This window comes from Ochlerotatus camptorhynchus, unplaced genomic scaffold, assembly GCF_037179485.1.
Source record: "Ochlerotatus camptorhynchus isolate MF236.1 unplaced genomic scaffold, CSIRO-AGI_Acam_v1.1 ptg000265l, whole genome shotgun sequence".
Lineage (NCBI taxonomy): Eukaryota > Metazoa > Arthropoda > Insecta > Diptera > Culicidae > Ochlerotatus > Ochlerotatus camptorhynchus.
Genome location: NW_027040755.1, coordinates 973,781 through 990,127, shown reverse-complemented (window position 1 = coordinate 990,127; position 16,347 = coordinate 973,781). Strand labels below are relative to the sequence as shown.

The 16,347-nt window shown below is 40.3% G+C and overlaps 1 protein-coding gene across 1 annotated transcript; it reads right to left on the bottom strand.

The window, feature by feature from the left end:
* Nucleotides 1–9,311: 9,311 nt before the first annotated feature.
* LOC135705280 (putative polypeptide N-acetylgalactosaminyltransferase 9) lies at nt 9,312–11,846 on the bottom strand. Its single transcript, XM_065226907.1, has 5 exons — nt 11,808–11,846; nt 11,284–11,434; nt 10,655–11,210; nt 9,785–10,599; nt 9,312–9,724 (listed from the first exon to the last, which is right to left on the bottom strand). Exons 2-5 carry the CDS (start codon nt 11,284–11,286, stop codon nt 9,362–9,364), a joined length of 1,737 nt encoding a protein of 578 aa, XP_065082979.1. The 5' UTR covers nt 11,287–11,434; nt 11,808–11,846; the 3' UTR covers nt 9,312–9,361.
* Between the last annotated feature and the right edge of the window lie 4,501 nt (nt 11,847–16,347).

Genomic DNA, 16,347 nt, shown 5'->3' with positions numbered 1-16,347 from the left:
TCTGCAATGATTGCAACGTCGCACTTTGTTTCCGTTGTTGACTGCCACAACAGTTGCTGTGCTGTGTTACAATGATTGAGATTTATTTGGGTTACCTTCATTATTGCTGGCCCACCATCGCCTTCTTGAACTCAGGGCACCTGAAACTTCCCGTCACATGGCCATTTCCGTCCTCCTTTTTGCAGAGCATGCACCTCGGTTGCTTTGTACAGTCTTTTGCAACGTGCCCCTTCTCTCCGCATTTCCTGCACAGATCAGATCTGTCAGGGCCTTTGCAGTGTCTCGCCTGGTGACCGAAGCCCATGCATTTGTAGCATCTCTCCATTTTCTTAGATACCCGAGGAATAGCTTTCAACGGGCACACTGACCACCCAACCTTGATTCGGCCAGTCTTCAGCAGCTCGTTAGCTGCGTCCGAAGAAAGTCGTATCGACGCCGTCTGCGTGCCACCATACGCCTTTCTCAACCGAATTGCCATCGGTACGTCTCCCAGGTTGCATTGCACCTTTAGCGCACTTTTCAACTCGTCTTCTGTTGTGATCTCGTCCAGATCCCTGCACTCGACCACTGACTCCTGGGATAAGGCTCTTACGTTCGCCGTCTCGCCAAGAGATTTTTCGACGAGCTCCTTAAAAGCTGAGCTCTTAACCGTAGGGTCCCTTTTCAGCTCGAATAGCATCTCGCCTTTCTGGGTTCGCCTGGTTTTCACCACATTCTCGCCTAAGTGTTTCAACTCCGGATCATCTCTCACTTTCCGGAGGAGTGCTGCGTAGGACGTTTTGTCCTTCGCCTCAACAACCAGAGCGTCACCCTTGCTTCTCTCCCTACGAGGCCTAGGATTCTCCTTATTCTTCCTGTCTTCCTTCTTCTTCTCTTCCTTCTTCCTCGCTTCTTCTTCCTTCCTCCTCGCTTCCTCTTCCTTCTTCCTCACTTCATCTTCCTTCTGTTTTTTCTTCCTCTCCTTCTGGTTCTCGACTTTACGCCACGCACCATTTTCTCCCATCTCCTTGATGCCTTCCTCGTCGTCCCTGCGTTTTTTGGGCTCCTCCTCATCTCCTGGCGTGTCCCTATCTCTCTTTTCAGGACGTGGATTTGTGGGTCCCTTCGGAGTCTCATGTGCTTGAGCCAGTCTTATGCTCTCCTTGGCCTCCAGCAGAGCCTTTTCGGCATTTTCGGCCCTTTTTCTCCACTCTTGACATTCCCGATCTGCCACTGTTATGCCGGATTTGATACCGGTCACAAGTTGCTTGATCTCTTTGTGTACGTTGTTTTTATCCTTCACGAACACATAGAGATCATCGATCTTCCTCCTGACCTCCGTCATTTTGGTTCTCCCAAGCTGCAGTTCTTGGGATTTGCTACTACTGGATATTGGTGTGAATATCTGGCTTAGCCCAACGCCTGGCTGCTCTTCTTGAAACTTACTGCTGCTGCTGGAACTCGCAGTGACCCCCAGGTTCGACACTGGTGATCTCTGCAATATCCCACTCCTTGCGAACACGTTTGCTCCTCCGTTTTCACTGTCTGGCGTATTGCCGTCGTTCTTCATATTTTTTTTGGTTTTTTCTTTTTCTTCATTTTTATTTTTTTCTCCAATTTTATCGCGTGTGTGTGTGTGTGTGTGTGTGTGTGTGTGTGTGTGTGTGTGTGTGTGTGTGTGTGTGTGTGTGCGTGTGTGTGTGTGTGTGTGTGTGTGTGTGTGTGTGTGTGTGAGTGTGTGTGTGTGTGTGTGTGTGTGTGTGTGTGTGTGTGTGTGTGTGTGTGTGTGTGTGTGTGTGTGTGTTGTGTTTGTGTATTATAATCGCTTTACCAAAACACGATCCCTGCGTGTGCGTGCAACCTTTCCCCACATCCAACATCCCAGTGATTTCTCGTGGAAGCGCAGAGGATTTCTCGGTTTCCTTCACAGCGAGTACCACGTCAACACATTCCTTCCCATTCCCTAGTTCAAGAGCCACATGTGAAAAGGGGATACAAGCTTTTTGTAAACAAAGCTTTGTAGGCCCTTTTCTCATCAACCGAGGGTCACCCACGCAAACCATCAACATCACCGATAAGGGAAGCTTTCTCCTTCCCGGCGATGTTGTTGGTTTGCGTGGGTGATCCTCGGTTGGCGAGAAAAGGGCCTACAAAGCTTTGTTTACAAAAAGCTTGTATGCCCTTTTCACATGTGGCTCTTGAGTTGACCTGCATTCGGACACGGCCGGCGCTGGTATTGCTAAATATTAGATCTCCAGTTCTTACACATTGAGGATGAATGTTAGTCCCAACATCATCTGTTGGTTCTCTGTGTAATTGCAGCTGATCTGGTAATAACAGAGCAGCAACCGTGGGCGGTCAATCTGATTTTTTTTTTTTGATTTTTTATATTAACATTAAAATATCAAAAGTTTTAGTTCACTCCGGTTGCTTTGATTTGTTTTTAGTTCCTAAAAGCTCCTAATTGAGGATTGAAATTCCATAAAAGTTTTCTTATTATGAATTGTAAATTCATTATAAGATGTATCGCAAATTGATCGAACACCCTTTAATTTTTAAATGATATTTACTACAGAACAGTCCCAGAATCCTTATAAATTTCTCTATCAGGAAGCAAGAGCGAAAGCTCTTATAAACCAATTCATTCAAGGGGCCATCAACTCTGCACACTGTACCGAACCACAGCATGATACACTGTTCGGCACATTAAGGCACACTTTGACAAGTAGGATACAAGCAATATAATATACATAAAACGGCATCACTGTTGAGTATTGAAGTTTCGCCGTTGTTTACTGCCAAATGAAGCTAGTGAGAGAGTGTCATACATAAAACTGGTGATACAAGGATTCAATCAAGAATTTAAAAACAACAAACGGATACCCACCGGGTGTTGAAGATCGTTCGAAAAATTATGTAAGTTTTGTCTGAATCATAAATCTCTTCAAACCTAGCAAAACTAGGTCCGTCTCTTCCGAATCACAGCAAAAATGCCAGCGGATCATGTTTTCATCTAGAACAGCTTCTATTCGAGCCTCACTTCAGTCGAGTTCATCTACACCATGACCGGTCCAGAGCGTCGGGTCGATACGGCAGTCAAGACGGCTAAAACGGGTTACCTCTAGACTCTAGAGACGATTCGTTTTCGATTGAGGATGAAATCATTGCGAAAAATTTCTGACGATTGCCTTTGATGATAAATTCGGAAGGCCACTTTCATCAACATCAAGCAAACGGATCCCAACTATACGACAGGGATGGCGGAACACCTACACTATGATTCGTTATGTTATTCGTACGAAAAGAAGAGTATTCCTGCGCAGATCGGATTTAATTTTGGAACGATGAGTATCGAGCATCTATGGCTTGATGAATACTCACATTCAGTATTAGAAAGTTCACCCAAAATTCACTACGAATCACAATTTTTTTCAATGATGAATGTCGTGCAATATCGCGAACTTTTCCAACGCTGCTCGCCCAAATGCCTTATTTCAAAATACAATTCTAAGTTTTTAACTCAATATTTTATACTGTCGTGGGTATTCTATCTTGAAGCGTACAACGAAGGATCACGGCAGGATCTTCCTCGAGAGTTGATGTACTTTAACAATTTTGTTATGCAGAATGATCAATAAGCAAGAAAACAAACTTATCATACGGGGCGACCAGATTTGAATCCCGATCTTGATGAGTATCTTCGGGACGGAAATCTACACATTTTCTCCTGCCTGTTTCCTCGGAAGTTCTTCCCAGTAATTTGGTATGGACTTCGATGGGGTAACCACAGGACTTTATAGGAATTTCCATAAAATTATGAAAGATTTATAAGTACTGCTATAAGCTCTTGAATCGTGAATCGCCCACGTTTGTCATCTGTGAGGAGCTGAGTGGATTAGGCGGAAACTTCTCTAGTTCTATACAGACCTACATGCGCCGGATAAAGCGCTTCCGCTGAAGTCTACGGTGGATGAGGATCCTATTTTCGAAGCATGATAGATCTTCTGGGGGAGCTGTTTAATAGTTTTCATCGGTGATTGGAAGGTACCCCAACTTAATCAGATCGTAGTTTGGTAGGCTTGAAAGGTAGGCATTACGATAGGCTTGGATTATATCTTTGAGGACACGTACTTCTGAGTCGATCAGATGATTTAAAACTGGTTCGATGGTGTTGCTCGTAGCGTGTGATTGAACTATCGCCCGTTCGAGTTATGGGTTTACTTTAGTCGGGGAAGGATTTCATTCATCATCGATCGGATTTCTCTTTTGTTTCTGAACACCTGCAAGGCGTAAAAAATTCAAAAAGACATCGCGTCAGAATATCTCGCAGAATATTATGGACGTGTTGAATTTGCATGATCCGTATTGGTATTTGTTTGATCGTTTCCAGTTCCTCTTCCACCTCCCGACCCGCTAACGTTCTAATGAGAATGAAGGTGAATGCTTGCCATGATCCATCAGATAAATTGAGATTGTAAACACAACCATAGAAGTCAAAACTTTCGGGGTTTCCAAACTCATGGAATATTGATACCTTGATAGGCATACTTTGATTGTCCTTGATAGGCACGTTCGTCACAACGCTTGGCACAGCTTTCGGCACAACTCAATCACTCGGTACGAATTAAGGTGTGCAAAGTTGAATTCCCCTTACTCGTTTTTTTAGTTTGGCAGTTAAAGAGAATTGAAAACGTTTCAGGTTGTAATATTGTAGGAAGACCTTAAAATTTAAATAAATGTTTATTGTACCTCAATTAATTTATAAGTTGATTATTTCCCTTTCCCGCAGTCGGCCTAATGACCCATCCCGCCTAAAGGAAAAAAGGTGTTTGGCCTAAATGGAATGAAATAGCTTTTTACAAGGTGGCCACTGAACCGGGAGAGTCGGGAAGAAACCGGGCATTTGATTTGAACTATAAGGTAAGTTGTTTTGTATAAGCATTTATTATTTGAATTCTGCTAATGAAGTTTCAAAACCTGACATCACATTGTTCTATTAAGTTCCCAAAATTTCTACTACGTTTCCTAAATTTCTATGATATTCCCTTAGAAGTGCTTGAATTTGGATTGCGTGTAGAAAAATATCAATATTATTTAACAGCGATACACTTCACATCCAGTGACCTATTTTAGAAACTGTAAACTAGCACTAACCTCGCAGTTTCAAACATCCAACGGCAACCGGTAGTACTATTTAGCATGTTTCATTTTCTTTTATGAGCAAACTGAAATAGGCCGTGATATGTCTCTGTCACACCCAGTTGATAACGTCTCCTATGATCGCGAGACATTCACACTCACCCACAACTTCAACTCCTGACCTTGAGTTTCAAAGTACGTGAGCAGAACCAATCGTCCGCAAAAACAGAAATCTATATTATTTGCAAATATTTTACTTACCAACTGTACATTCGACGTGCGCATCAAGAAAGGTGATAACTTCAGCCGTTGCCATCTTAAGACCCAGTATTCGCGCCCTGATGAGTCCCAGTCGCATGGGAGCTCTTACTATTCTCACTTTGGAGTACGATTGGAAGTAGTCATCCAGCTGGGTTTTTGTGTGTGCTAAATTCGAAAAAAGTTAAACATCATGACATTCAACACCACGGCATGCACTCACGAAGGTAGGAATAGTCATCAACCAGAACGATTTCCTTCACCAATTTGGGCGGACTCCTTTCCAAAATTGAATGCACCGTACGCACCAACACCGACCAGGCTTCGTTGTAGAACACAATCACGACGGAAGTTTCCGGAAGGTCTTGGAGGAATAGACCCGGCTGTTTGCACCACTCATTACGAACGTCGGGAAGTCGCCGCCGTACGGACATCAGATCCGACGCAAACTGATTCAGTCCCTGCATGTCGAAGCCCTGTTTGATGAGTTTAGGTATTTCCGAGTTGATGACATCGATCACTACAGCATTTCCCATGTCTCCCGGAGGGGGTGGAATATCGAGATCCAACGTTTGAGAGACATTTTCAAAGTCGGTGAAATTTGTCGTCGATTTCGTTGTGATTATCGATAGATCCGATTCGTTGTGGCTCTGAACGTGCCTCAATTGTATAATTTCTCCAATTAACACAGATTGATGTCTCGAATTGAGAATATTGACCACATTCAACGCAATCAGTGCTAGAAGCAGAACTCCCAGCAGCCGTTTACTGGTATTTGCCTGTTCAAAATTGAAGTTTTCAATATATTTATAAACCAAGTTGAACAATTTTCCAATCACTTATTACCCGAATCATACTGCTCACCAGAACAGTTCACGAAAAACTGCTGGGAATTGGTTCCGTATGATACAACTATCGGAAACTGATACCGTTACATTCAATATTTAGAATCTCTAGCGGATTTGCACTACTGGAGGTGTCAATTAACTTTATCGAAAATCCCATAACAAGCGGTGTTTATGCATTTAAGATTCTCAAACGAGCAAAGTTGAAGATTCGCCAATTAACACGAAGGTGTGATATTAGTACGGTTGCGGGAGCATAGTTTTAAATAAGGTTTTTCGGGTGTCTTCAGTGCATTTCTCTGTACAAATATCAATGATCTATTGATGACTGCTTTTAAATTCATTAAACTCAAACCAATCATCTATAGGGGTTAAATTTTTATACAAATGGGGATGCCATAGAATTTCCTGTATTTGTCACACGATCCTATTGCCTTCACAATTTCCAACAAATTCTTAAGCCAGTTAAATCTGGACGCAGATTTTAATTTATAGCAGCGCTCCTGGAGATCGATTCTGAATTGTTTTGACAACAATCATAGAACTAAAGGGCAGTGCAAATAATTTCAAGGAAATCGCAGAAATTCAGGGAAGTTCCGGAAAATTACTAGAACCTAAGGGAAGTTATATTAACATCAGAAGAAGACAAAATGAGCGTAATTAAAAATGATTATTATGGGAATTTCAAGAACTTCAAAACTTGGCGAAAATTCAACTAAGTTGATTAGAGAACTTCAAAGCAGTCTCATTAATTAAAAAAGCGATATCTTCAAAGGAATTTAGAAATTTTCAGATAGTTTCATGACATTCAGCAAAGTCAAGAGTACATTTAGCACTATCAGATAGCTTCAGAGCAATTCAGAGCAAAAAAATTAATTTAATAGGGAATTTGCAGAGACAGAGACAAAAAGTTCCGTGAAATTATGGGATATTGCTAGAATTCTATTTTGGAGGCGAACCAGCCCAAGGCTGAAAGCCTCCCTAATAAAGTTAAATAATAATAATAGAATTCTATTTATCCAAAAACATCATATGGGTACTATAAATATTTAGGGAAAAGTATAGAGTTTAAATATTCTAAATCGCGTTGAATTTAAATGTTCCCACATTCCACATCCGTTGAACCATTCTGAATGGCCATCCCGTAAAAGTGAAAGAAGAGCAGTAAAATAGAGCACATGCGATACGACAATGGAGTGATGCTCGATAAGAAAATACACGGAGATGGGCACTGTTTATTTTCCGCGCTGGTGTTACACTCTTATAAGACACCACTAGGAGCTCAAGATCATCATAGAATTACGTTGAAACGTCGTGGAACACATCAGAAATAACATGGGAGACTTTCGGGAGACTTTCGGGGGACTAGTAGTTATTCTGACTGGACAAATATGAAGCGTTAGAGAGATAAAGTACAAGGGTTTCCAAAAGAAGCAATTAATGGCGGCTGAAGAGCAGAAATGGTGAAGACTGTTCAACTATACTTTACCAATTAAGTATCAAAATTAAACTAAATACGTGTCCGGTTTGAAAGGAATGTTTTTGAATCTGGAAGTGTGAATGTTATACCAATATCCATTTGATAACGGTGATGCATGCATGTGGGGCTTATTCTGAGTGAAAGTGACCTCGGAATGGGCGTGACTCTCTAGACATACTGAAATAGGCAGCTGGATCTGCAATAAAGTTATCACCTTTTAACTCCCGGACTAAAGCTGTCTACAATTACCGCGAACAAGAAATTGTAACTGGCCTTTTTTTCTATAATACCACACAATGTATACATTGATTTAAGGAATGTTCCGTAAGTGTTTATAAAGTTTACAAAACTTTAGAAAAATTCAGAGCAGTCTAGAGAATTTTTAGAAAATTTTCAAATCTTTTGGATAGCTTTAATAACATCACGAAAGTCTAAACTATTGGAAAAGTTATGAACTAGTGCCGATAATTTAAAGCCACTTCCATGAACAACTTCAGGAAAGCCTCGACAACTTCAGTGAAAATAATTGATTTTAAATTTAAATTTTTGAGACAGAATGGGGTCTTAAGTACACAGACCACACCTCAGAAAGCAAGTCGAACATGGTGATCGACATGAAAACTTCGTTGAAAATCTTAGATTAATATTAATTATTTCGTTTGTATTTCAGAAAAAAAAATAAGAAAAGTTTCAGAACTTTCAAGGAAGGAAAGACATTTCAGAAAACATCAAAAGCTTCACAGAAGCCCAGACATCTTCAGAAAAAAACTTCGAGAGCTTAATTTAAGTCCATGAAACACTAAGGTAGACTCAAGATCTCCACGTATGTTTCATGAACAGGAAAATGTAGGAACATTTCAAAGAAGTTTCATAAGATACAAAAATTCTGGAACTCTGGATTCCCAAACTTAGAGGGAACTTTTGAGAAGTTCCTAAATTGTCAGGAAAATTCCCTAATTTGCAGAGACGTTAAGATATTTTTGAGATCTTCACGTAAGTTCAGTGAACTTCAAGGAAGCTTACACATTTTTGGACAGTTTGATTAAATTCATGACAGTAGAACAAGTTTCACGAGAACAGCAAAAACGTTAAAGAAGTTTCAAGAAATTCAGGAAGGAACAGAGATCTTAGCAGTTCGATAAACTTTAGAGAAATAACATAATTAAACAAAAAAGTTTCGTGAATTTCAGCGAATTGTTAAAACATCACGAGCTTCCCACATTCTAGAAAAAAAATTCGGAAACTTTACGGTCGTGAAATGAGAAAGCGCCGTAAGCGTTACCATGTTCAATTTTCACTTCTCACCATTTTAAACATTCTATTCTGCTTCGAAGCCATCACTTTAAGCTGCTCCAAAATCCTATTACCAACTTTACCATTGACTACCCATTTTAAATTAAAATTGTGGGATATGATAATATCTGTACTTGATAGTATTGATCTTCCTAACATTATGTCTAACGAGATACCCAGAATGCACATATTTTCCCCAACAAAAATAATCTTCTCAGGGTGCCCATTTTACCCCCACAACGGCTAATCAGTCAGTGACTTTGTTTGAAGACCCCCAACCTAACTTACCACGAGGAGGATAACCTTTCTCTTTTATATATGTTTATTTCCGCATCATTCCGTATTCATATATTTAAAATTTCGTCAATCAATCCAGGTTCAAAAACGGAAACTCCCACTTTTGAGATTCATTCGAAGAGTTGCACTCTTCTACAGTAAGATTCATTGATGGACCACTGCCAACAGATAAGCATTTTTTATGCTTTACACTAGAGAACTGCTTGCTACTTTTCGAATACCGCCACTCCTGATTTCCTCGACTCTTATGGCAACCAAACATTTGCAGCATATTTCCATCATAGTCGAGGCATACGTTGTTGGTACTGATTTCTCCCAACATGTTGTAAACCCAATGTTGGTAGTCTTGGTAACTACATGGCTCCAATTTGAATGTGTATCCGGCTTTTCGATACCGAGGACAATAACTGGGTCCAGCTCCGAGGTTCACGAACTAAAATAGAAGGCCTTGGTTAACCATTGATTTGGAAATTCTACACAAAATGATATTAACCTTTCCATGGCCTGCTCCGGCTGCAACAGGATCCGCCAGCTCAGGGAAGGCATTTTCGATATACCACTTGAACGATTTACAATTGAGACTTTCGCGTAGCTTAATTCTATCGGAGACATCCCCAAAGTCCCCACGAAACTCTGGACCGCCAAACATGTCGTACACCACCTGAGAGTACTGATCCAACCAGACTTCCGCCACTCGAACCGAGTTCACTCGAACCCAGTCGGTCTTCATGCCATTCAGATACGGATGCCCAGCCTTCTGGATATGACCGACCCTCGAGCAAGGTACCGTTTCCAATCGTCCACCACACATCCACGCTTTTAACGAAAGTTCCACATTTTCTCCTCCGTAGATACCGAGGCCCTCATCGTACCATCCCAAATGAGCGAAAAATTTCTGGTTGATCGAAAACAGTCCACCGGCCATGATGGGAGTAGGAAAAGGTTCGAATTTATTTGTCGGTTGAACCATCCGGTCCCATCGTCCACGCCAACCGAATTGCAGTCCCCAATCACAGGCACCGTAGAACATGTGTGATTTATTTGAAATGTAGGCCAGATTGTGCTCATCGATCCAATCGATTGCTGGGAGAGCGATGGTTGTAGGATTCCTTGCTACTCGGTCTATTTGAGGCTCGAGCCATCCAGTTGTACACTCACAGTGAGCGTCCAAGAAGGTAAGGATCTCTGTAGTGGCATTCTTAGCACCAAGTAGGCGTGCCCTGATTAACCCCAACCGCTCAGTTGATCGAAGTATGCGAACTTTTTGTTCGGTAGCAAAATAGTCCTCCAATTGAGTTTTTGTGTGTGCTGCAAGAAAATGTTCGATCAAGTTAAGAAATCAACTAACGTGATTAAAACTCACGCATAAAGGAAAAATCATCCACTAACAGCACTTCCTTGACCAACTGCGGTGGTGATCGATCCAGCACAGAGTGAACCGTTCTCACCAACACTGACCAAGGTTCGTTGTAGAACACAATAACAACTGTAGTCGGTGGCAGGTGAGTCAGTATTCTTCCCGTTTCTTTGCACCAAGCGTCTCGGTAGTCGGGCAGTCTGCGATGCACGGATATCAGAGCACTGGCATATTCATTCAGAGCGAATATTTTGAACTGTCGATCCATCACTTCCCGAACACCCATGGGCGCGTCAACCGGAACGAAAACCGGTTCACCCATATCACCGGGAGGATTCGACAAATTTTCATCCAACGGGTTCGCCGTGTAGTTGTGTAGTACTGAAGCTGTTACGGAATCTACCAAAACGTGGTGAGGATGTTCCTTCTGTTCCAATTGAAGTTGTAAGCTTTCGATACGTGCACTCATTGTCCGATGATAATAGATAAACAGCATAGTGACACTCAATACAGCAATACAGATAAGCGCTGATTGGTTATGTTTCAGGAAGCGAGTTAAATGCTACAAAAATACGATAAACATGATGCAATGGCAGTAAGCCGCAAATCACATTGCGCTGATTAATTGTACTTACCATTTTGTGTATACGACAAAAAAATCGTTTGTTGACGTTTTGTAACCGCAGCAGGCGTTTGTATCACTTTTATGGTTGAACAACGAATAATGCCGGTCGAGTAGAGTGACATCAAAACAGAAAAGATACCTTTATCATCGGCTCTTCTTATCTATACAAAGACTATAGCTCCTCAAAGCATGGTGAGCGCGAGTGGTTCCATTGATAAATTCACGCTTTTCGCTCCGGACGACGGAGAGTGAGATAAGTTTTAAATATGGTGCAATTTTGTTTATGTTTGTGTATTTTCGACTTGTGCGGTACAGAAACAGTTCGATTTCTTAGACTTAGATAAATCCCTAGTGCAACACCTGTTGCTATCTGATAGAAGTCAAAAGAGGTATTCAAGCATCTATCAACTTGGATGGTGCAGGCGAGCTCGTGCGTGAATTATGACGGTTGATATAAAGTTTACAAACTTTTTTCTTCATGATCAACGCTGTTGTTTTCTGAGAATGGTTTACAACTTTAAACCTTGCATGTACCTGTTTTTCTATAACAAACATGAGACATTGTTATGAGCTGTAGAGCAGTACGTTTGAAACAATGAAACTTTTAACTGCGTGTTTTCTTCTTGCCAGATGATGCATTTTATACATTTCTAGATAAACATTTCAAAAGGTCCTATCTGCATTCATCGATTCTCTTAATAGACTATCTCTTTCGTTAAAAACTCAATTTCAAAAGCATTCCTTACTGTGTTCAAAGTTCTAAGCGCAAGACAATAACTTCTGCTATCAAACTGTGTGGCCAAAAGAGCACGAAATATGTTTGCGTAGGCGTGGTTATCATAGAAAGTCGATGAAGAGGATCGATCAAAGCAGATAGGACCTTTTGAAATGTTCATCGAGATATAGGAATCTCAGCTAAATTTTTGTTGGTGAGTAGGCTGTGGAATTTCGACATAAGGAGTTGATTATTGTTTTGAGATGGACAGTGTTGGTGAGAACTCTATAGAATGATGTTATGAGTAAAAAGTTAGATTTTGGGGTCATCTATCCGCATTTTCCAGTTTTAGATAATAACAAAGTGATCCGATTAGAGTCATCATTCGTAAAACACTCTAGAAAAAGCATAGATGACTGTCACCACAAAACTGAAAAAAAGATGTTCCAATCGAGCAAAACAGTGCATTTTGGCTGTACGATTGGATACTTTTACTTAGAGGACTTTAATCATTCGTTGGAACTTAGCTTCATCCCATCTACCGAGTGCTGGGACGGTTTTGTCGCTATTGAACTGTAGCTTTATGATCAAAACAACTCGCAAGAAATGGGAATTAGCAATTAAATTTTCAACTATAGATTGACTCCATTTTCTGAAGAGATAAATTGCTTTTTAGTGGGGGTCTGTTCACATTCCATGTGGACATATTTTGAGAGGGATTTGACCGTGCCACCCCATGCGTGGACAATCATCCATACAAAAAAAATATATGGACTGTGGGCGTTTCCTGAGCAAAGATTTATACCAAATTGATTCAAATACCCGGTAATCATGGTTTGATATCATTTTGGTCGAATAAACAGCCAATCTAAAAGAGCAATTGCACGCCAAATTGACGAATCGGAAAATCTCGACCTTCTCCTATTTGCATGAAACTTTGCATAATTGTTTGTTCTGGGCAATGATTAACATTTTTGCTAAAGTTCGACAATTTTAGATCTTGTAAAATTTTCAAAATGGCGCCTTTGAAATTAAAAAAAAAAATTGTAGCATATAAACGGTACTTCTGATTGAAATGACGTCCTCCATTGTAAGACTCCCTCTCAAATCTTTGTAATGTTTTTCATCGAATATGTGGATGGTCTGTTTATGCTGACGTAAGATATTTTTGAGACAACGTACTCCCCCCCCCCCCTTTTTAATGTTTCTGTAATTATTGAGTGGTCTTATAAATGATAATATTGAAAATATTATAACATTACTAAACAAAAGGCAATTAATTTATGACCTATTCAACTCTGAAGTTTGTTCTTATTAGCTAATATGGTTCTAAAGCTATCGTACAACATTGCCCAAGTAACATTTTACGTTTTATGAAATACTATAAGGCTACTATAAAACAACCTTCATAAAACCCTGGTCAAGACCAGTGATGGAATTCTCACCAAAATATCATTTTCGCTTGCGATACGTTTTCTCTTGGGAACTTTCCCTCACTAGTTTCACACTCCAATATTTCCTGAGCGAACTTTCTGGGATGAGAGAATGCGATATCGCGAACTTTTTTAACTCGAATCACCAACGTGAGGATACGAAAAATATCAGATCATTTTTTCTCTCTATCTCTTTACACCACATTCGTTCTTGAAAATTGCACTGCACATTTCACAAGGGAAAGATTATAGACAGAAAGCTATCCAACGGCGCCGGTGGTGTAGTGGTAAGCGTGATTACCTCTCACCCCAGAAGGCCTGGGTTCAATCCCAGTCGGCGCCGCCGGGATGTTCTGAGGCATAACATCTCTGATCACGCCTTCCTTCGGATGGGAAGTAAAGCCGTTGGTCCCCGGTTCATGAGTTGATGGGTCGATAGGTAGGGTCCAGGTGTGGGAGCTGCCTTCCTGGCACGTCGGTAGCATTGGTGCTCAGCACGGAAAACAAGATCGACGGAAAAAACAAACCAAAGGAAAAAAAAAAGAAAGCTATCCCGAGTAAATCAATACAATCTCTAAAGACTGATAAGTCTGATACCTGGCTGTCTACTGGCGCCTGTTGTTTAAAGTAGCCGTTATCAGGATGATGTGAACAGTTTTGTGCAACTGATTGATTGGTGCATTGGTTTCTGGCAAAAAAAATGAATTAATCAGCACAAGTGTCAACGCGACATTAACGAGGAACGGGGAAGGTAGTGTAAGATTTTGTGACTAGCAATTTTTATATTAAAACCGTTCCTCAGGATAGGGGGTTGCGGAAGGAGGAGCCTAATGTATCCTCATTTTCACGAAATACAGTTAATGCATGGCTCCTCTCATCACTAGTGTTCGTAATATCGTTCCTGTAAGCTCTTATGCAATAATTATATGCAGGGGATGGTTGGGAATATAGGTGGCGGTGAACTTTTTCACTGTGCTATTACCAGTGCTGTAAATTCTCAAAATCATTTGAACATTTTTGATGAAAATTAGAAAAGTAGCTATTCGCTATCAAAGGGGACCTCCTCCGAATGGGTGATATCAGTTGGTTAGTCATTTGACGAAGGCATGGATCATTCTCATTTGAGAAACGCTATATATCATTCGATTGAGTGTAACCTACACACAAACGGAGCTCTGGTCGACATTCCGGCGAAAAAGCTAAGCCAACCCGACACCAACCTGACTTCTATCAAACCCCAACCCGATGTTGACCCGACATTCACCCGACATAAACCCAAAATTGACCCGACATTAACACGACATTGGGTCGACATCGACCTTAAATTAGCCTTACATTGATCCGACATCGGGTCGACTTGTCTGTTCGGGACCATTTTCCTGGATTTCTTCCATACTCCACTGTCGTATATCAAATGATACTGAGTGACTCAATTGACAGTGACAATGAGCTTCGAATGAGAAAGGGGCTCTTCAAATTATGGTCATGTGAGAATTCGTTTACACAATTCTGTGAATGGTTGTAGTGGTTCATCTTCAATCGAATGATATGAAAATTTACAGCACTGGTTACAAGTATCTATTATTAGCAGGTTGCATTGAGAACTAAAACTATAAATAAATCCGGAAAGCTTTGAGATTAGGGCGTAATTTCTTTTGTAAACACACACTTAATTCGCCGATTTCTCGTGAATTAAAGTTCAATCTAAAAAACTAACAACACAGACAGGTAGAGGAATGATTCATTTGGTATAGTATAGTTCGCTAGATTGTGCTTTGATTCGTGAGAAATCGCTGAATGACGTGTTTGTTTACAAAAGCAATTACGCCCAAATCTCAAAGTTCTCTGGAAATGGTATTTAATGTGAAGGATGCGAAAAATATCGGAGAACGAGAAGAAAACAAACAGACACTCTCGCATGATCATCGCCTACCTTTACTCGCTGGAAAAAAAAGAACAAAGCTGAGGGGATATTTGGTTGGTTCGAATCACGAGTACGTGTGAAATGATGTGAGATGGAGAGACGAAAGATCTTTCGCGATACGAAATGAAAATTTCTCTCGCTCTACGCTTTCATGAACTTTTTATCATCTCTCGTTCGCGAACTTTTTGTGAGAAGTTCCTTTGGGATTTATCTCTGCAATGAGCTGTGATAGAACTTTTTTTGAAAATGATTTTTCCAACACTGGTCAAGATGGTTTTGCCTTTATTACATCCACCAAAACCTCATTAAGACTAGAATCTGTCTAGTTGGCCCACCCCGAAGAAGGTTTTGAAGGGCATATTTTCGAGGCACTTCAAGATTGATTTGCTGCAAAAAGGTAATACGATGAAAGCATTGAAAACCATATGAAATCCTTATCAAAACTACAATAAAAGCCGTTTAGCATCAATACTTGTACCATTTGCCTTTGGCGCTTGCCAACCGCACTTAAAATAAAGCATCAATCAAGATAAAAAGGGATACATAAATATCATCAGATCTTGCCAAATTCATTGTTCAAAAATGAATCTTTCAAAAATCTTCTTAAATTTCCTCATCTAATGTGAAAGAATTACCAAAATTATCAAAGCAGTTCTCATTTTGTGGTCTATTTTTAGGTGACAGATTAAATCTAATGTGAAATGTACTTCGAAAGATCGAAAAAAATAAGTCCGCCTTCAGAAGTCGTTGATTAAACTTATTATTTTTTTTTAAATTTATGAAACAACGTATAGTTATGTTTTATATCAATCATTGCGTCCAGCCGAGATAATTTAATGATTTTCGGAATCTCTATTACTGCTCATTGTTGAATTTATGAGATTAAAGTTATTTTTATGGAAAAAACTTCTTGAAGAACGAAGATAGTAGAAAAACAAAACAAATGTACACGCAAATCAGAAATCTATTACAATGATTGTTAGTTCCGTTTCCTATCATCCT